The sequence below is a fragment of the Argopecten irradians genome, chromosome 9, assembly GCF_041381155.1.
Source record: "Argopecten irradians isolate NY chromosome 9, Ai_NY, whole genome shotgun sequence".
Taxonomy (NCBI): Eukaryota; Metazoa; Mollusca; class Bivalvia; order Pectinida; family Pectinidae; genus Argopecten; species Argopecten irradians.
The window spans coordinates 35,186,997-35,192,118 of NC_091142.1; the positions used below are offsets into that span (position 1 = coordinate 35,186,997).

The 5,122-nt window shown below is 33.8% G+C and overlaps 1 protein-coding gene across 1 annotated transcript; it reads left to right on the forward strand.

The window, feature by feature from the left end:
- Positions 1-687: 687 nt before the first annotated feature.
- LOC138330962 (sex peptide receptor-like) lies at positions 688-3,905 on the forward strand. Its single transcript, XM_069278432.1, has one exon. The coding sequence runs from the start codon at positions 989-991 to the stop codon at positions 2,111-2,113; it is 1,125 nt and encodes a 374-aa protein (XP_069134533.1). The 5' UTR covers positions 688-988; the 3' UTR covers positions 2,114-3,905.
- Positions 3,906-5,122: the final 1,217 nt, after the last annotated feature.

A 5,122-nucleotide genomic window follows, 5' to 3' on the forward strand; every position in this document is an offset into this window, starting at 1 on the left:
AAGTTTTAACAGCAAATCACGATCGAGGTAATGGCATTTTCGATTATATTTGGAACTAAAAATGTTATTTCCAGTTTGCAGATAGAGAGTTTTATATAAACAATTATTTTTGCTAGGGGAGTTTTCTCGATTATTAATTGTGTTTAAAATCTATTCGAGATATTTATCGCCAACTAGTACTCTCTGATTATCAAGCAGGACCCAGTTGGTGAGACGAGGGAAAATTAATTTGTTATTTTTAGAAAACCTCATGTGCAAAGTGTTAACGCAGTGTCATTATTCACTTGGAGGATGTGACACAATGGGCTATTTCCGTTGAAAGTTTCCTAACAAGTGATGGAAAATATCTGAAACTTCTGATCATTTTTTATGATATTTCATTAAACTAATAAAATATTTAATATTTACTCGATTATTTTAAGAATGGCATAAAATAAAAAATAAAATATACGATTTTGATAATGAGAAAGGACGTTTCCTGATACTTAATGATTTTCCTTTTCTGTAAGTATTACGCCCCCTACATAAACATGCTCACTGGCTATTCACAAGCATATTTTATACAATTATGTACCTAAATAATAATTTAGACCATTAATATTAACAGATTCCGCTTGACCTACTTTGTTGTTTTGACTTGCCTAATTTCTAATTTGTTGACATTTTTTTTTATTTTGCAGGTTACGTGGTTTCCCTAACGAATTTGTAAACTACTAGGAACTATTGACCATTGTCACGCTTCGTCAATACATGGTGATTGGTGATTGCCGATCGCGATCTGACATCGTCGGGCTGGACCAATTGGCCTTTGACTTATGCCCCGCCAATACGGCCTAGACAGCTTGAAGTCATCGACCACGTCCTACCCATATAAACGTGTTTTAAATCAATATTTCAGTAAATTGTGTACCACATATATCATATCACATTAAGTGTATTCTGTATTAAGAAGAGAAAGTCTTAGCGCTGATAAAACAACAAACGAATAATGAATACGACAAATAATTCAACCAACAGTACTACGGCAATGGAAGAAGTCGGACACGTGACTGTTAACAGCCTCTTCCCGATATTGTTTCAAACAACTAGTCAGTATAATGTCGTTTTATACAAATACCTGATACCTTTTCTTAGTGTTTTAGAAATATTTTGTGGTGTGTTGACTATTGTCATTTTCTGGAAAACCAAACTCGGAAATCCTACACACATGTTTTTACTAGGTATCTGTGTGTGTGACACGATGTCAAGTTTATCGATTGGTTCAATCAGTGCTTATGTGTTTTACTTTGAAGACTATCGTGATTACCTCCCTTTCCGAATATGCAAACTGTACACGTACCTTTATGTCTTTTTCCCGGTGTTCTGTCATTACACATCGTCGTACCTCACCGTGGGACTGGCCATTCAACGCTACATCTGTGTCGTCTATCCATTTGTGGCGAGGCGGATCTGCTCCAAAAAACGTACACTTTTCTATATCTTATTTTCCATTCTTTGTTCGAGTGCATATTTTGCATTTCAGATTCATTCTCACTCCTACCATGTTATGGAAACCAGTTCATTTTACGTTACGAATCTGACTGTTTCAGCTTGTAGTATTGTGGTGTCTAACTTCGCCTTATGTTATATTCACCCAATTCTGTTTATAGTTCTCCCCTTGATTATACTTATCTGTATCCAGCCCGCTATGCTGAGATCATTACGGAGGTCACAGGAAACTATGAAAACAGTACCAATATCCGGTGCACACAATGCGGCTCGCACGTTATCTGTGATAACACTGTGGGTAGTTTTCACATTTGTTTTATGTGAACTGCCAACCCTGATCTATATGTGTGGCACTTTTGTTTGTCTCGAGTTTAACTTATGCTCGTTGCTATTCTCGCAGCCTTGGGTAGTATTTACAAACTTTACAATTCTTATACTAATAGTCGCGCCATTATTCAATTTCGTCATTTACATTGTCTACAACAGACTATTCCGCCAAACTCTCCGGGACATTTTCACTTCTTGTAGACGGACGACGAAAAAGAAACACCTTGAACCGGAGTGCTTTAAGTGTGAGACTAATGTAACATTATTACGCATCAGTCAGAGCACATCTTCATCCTAGGCTAATTCATGGGTTTACTGAGAATCGGTAAATTATTATGAAATATAAAATGGTTGATAAGTAACTAAATGAATCGCGTGGTTTTGAATTTATGAAATTTGACTTGGATAGAATTCCGCTTGAACCAATAAAAAGAGTCAATTAACATTTGTAATACTGACAAATACCGGGTATACCGTTAGCATTTGTCTTCCACGAATTGGATATTACATATCAATGACACTGTTATAGTTTATAGGTGGCAGACAGTCCAATATATGTGCCACCACTCGTCGAATATTTCCGTCAATAATCTATCGAAACTTATGAGATTCAAAATCAAAAGTAAGAAGACATTTGATAACCACCAGTCATTTTAACATTTTAAGTTTATCGTCTTTTTGTTATGCTTATGCCACATACTATGCTTAATTTGTTATATTGGTACTTGACGATTTCGAAGATAAGAAAGTTTAAAAAACGTTTAATAGTCACCAGTCATTTTAACATATTTTAACGTATAAGTTTATCTTCTTTTTATTTTGCTTATGAGACACATGACTTATTAATAATTTGTTACATTAGAAAATATGACGCACGACTTATAAGTGTGTTGTTATTGTGTACACCCAGCATTCATCAATGATTATCTCTAGGTTGGAAAATCCTGTTATGTGGATCTCGTAATTTTGTATTTTGTTGTAAATCATGTTGTTTTTTGTCATTACGTATATTTCTTGACGAAACTTCCTGTCTTCACCGAAAGCCATAGATATCAACACTGGAAGAAACATCCACTTTGAACAATGATTTCCCATAAAATATGTTTTTATCTCAATAATTTACATTTTATTTCAAATATTATTTGATCATTTTTTTCCTAAAGTTTTTTAGTACATCACATGATAATTACTAGGAATGCGTGGATAACAGCTATGGCTTATTTTGCGACAGTTCCCTGTCCTTCTTGACTACGGGAGACTATAGACCTATCCACATCGATCCGCCATCTTGAAATTTTAGAGTTATCCTCCCCTTGATCGGAGTAAAGACACATCCGGTTTTCGTTACGTACACTGTAATATAGTAACAGCTTACTACCTTTGAAACGGATTTTCTCGATTTGTTACGTTTCTTTGCTGTGTTGCTGCTAATATTATTTGAATTACATATTCACCTATATGTAGGTGTTTTTTTATCGTAAATATTGGATAGTTTCCCAACATTTTCGTTCATTTTTTGAGTGGGCTTGGCCGATATTCAGTGGAGGGTTCATTCAACTTTGTAAGTCCGATCTTACGTCTTCCATCTTCCCCGTGAATGTATTAAAGCATGGTGAAATAGCATGTGGTAATATATCCACTTATCACGATAATATATGCGTTTATTCCGACATTTTCTCACTAAAAACATCATATATGCACTGTATACAGGTTTTTGTATACATCTTACATGTATAAATATGTGTATGTTTGTGTGTGTGTACAGATCGAAGTTTTTAAAAGAACTGGGTACATTCACTGGCATGTCACGCCTAAATTCCAAACTAGAAAATCAAGATGTCCGTTTGCAGAGTGAGACTGTTTTTGACTTACCTTTGAAAGTAATTTACAAGTACATTGTACATGATCCAAATTGGTGATGGAAACCACTACATGTAGTTCACGCACCGTGTTTACCTCTCATATGTGGTGTCTATTAAAATATAGGACTCTTGTCATTTGAAAAGGAAATACATATGTATTCAAACATGTGAACAGTTTTGTGCCTTAGTTTGTGGTTGCTGTATTTTGGATTAAACACAGAAAAAATATACATGTAGATTAATGATTTTCCCCCCATATAAACAGCACCCTTCCATCCAAAAGTCTAAAATACAATAATGACATTTGTGCATACATAGATTTTTTTGCATATGCTCTAATATCTGCCATGTGATTTTCTGCACCCTAGGCTCTGGAAATGAAACTGTTACATGCAACTCACCATCACTCAATGTATTCTTAATGCTTATCCTACTTGTAATAGTTTAAATAAATTATTTGTGTGAAGCCAAATCTTACATGGATTGACTTTGTTACATGAACGAATAACAGAAATGAGAAACCAGCAGCTAAATTCAAAACACAATTTAATTATATACAATGTCTAAAGTAATTGGTGGTGGTACAAGAGTAGTACGATGATTTAAAGTGTTACTTATCTGTATGCGAATGTCCTGGTATAATCCTTGATCCTTCCAGGTTTCAAATTAACAATAATCACAAATCCACAAGGAAATTGAATGTCCACCGATGATTTGTAAAGTTCCAGGCAATATGAATAAATCCACACAAAGTGTTGTAATAATCCACAGATAAAGTCACAATAGCTCTCCCAATAGAATCTTATATGGCGCTGTACAATTCTTGATATGTCTTATTACAGGTCTCATTACAGTTCTGATTAGCCTTTGGCAGCTGGAGTATATATAGCTAAACCCTAATTCAAGAATATTGGAGAACCTTCTACTTCTAGAAATATCTAACTAAAAACAGTAAACAAGTAAACACACAGAACTTTCTGGAAATAGATCATTCTAGATCTCTACTTATAATCAACATGTTTACAAACATATTTGTTTACACGATGATAATATTCTAGAAAGTTCTATAACCTAAATTAATTATGTGAACTTTATAGGATGTATTGATAATATAGCTATAGGAGTTATCTCCCCTATCTAATAACTACATGTATTTAGTGTCATACATAACAACTTGTACCTTGAAAGGTTTGCTTTCTTCTGAAAGACTTTGTAAATGATGATAGTCAATTCATTCTAATCAGATTTTTAATACCAATCATGTTATGTAGGCCTACCTTTATGTAGATAGATATATTTCAATATTTTTATTCAAAATGAAATGCACATTCTTTACACATACTTCATAGCAATATGTTGGCGATTTATTAGATACATATATGTATCCTGAAAGTAGACATAGTTTCAAATAAAAAATGAACAAATATAAAATGATATAATCCTTA

Coding starts and splice junctions, on each gene's coding strand:
- LOC138330962 (XM_069278432.1), top strand. CDS start 989: ATGAATACGACAAATAATTCAACCAACAGTACTACGGCAATGGAAGAA.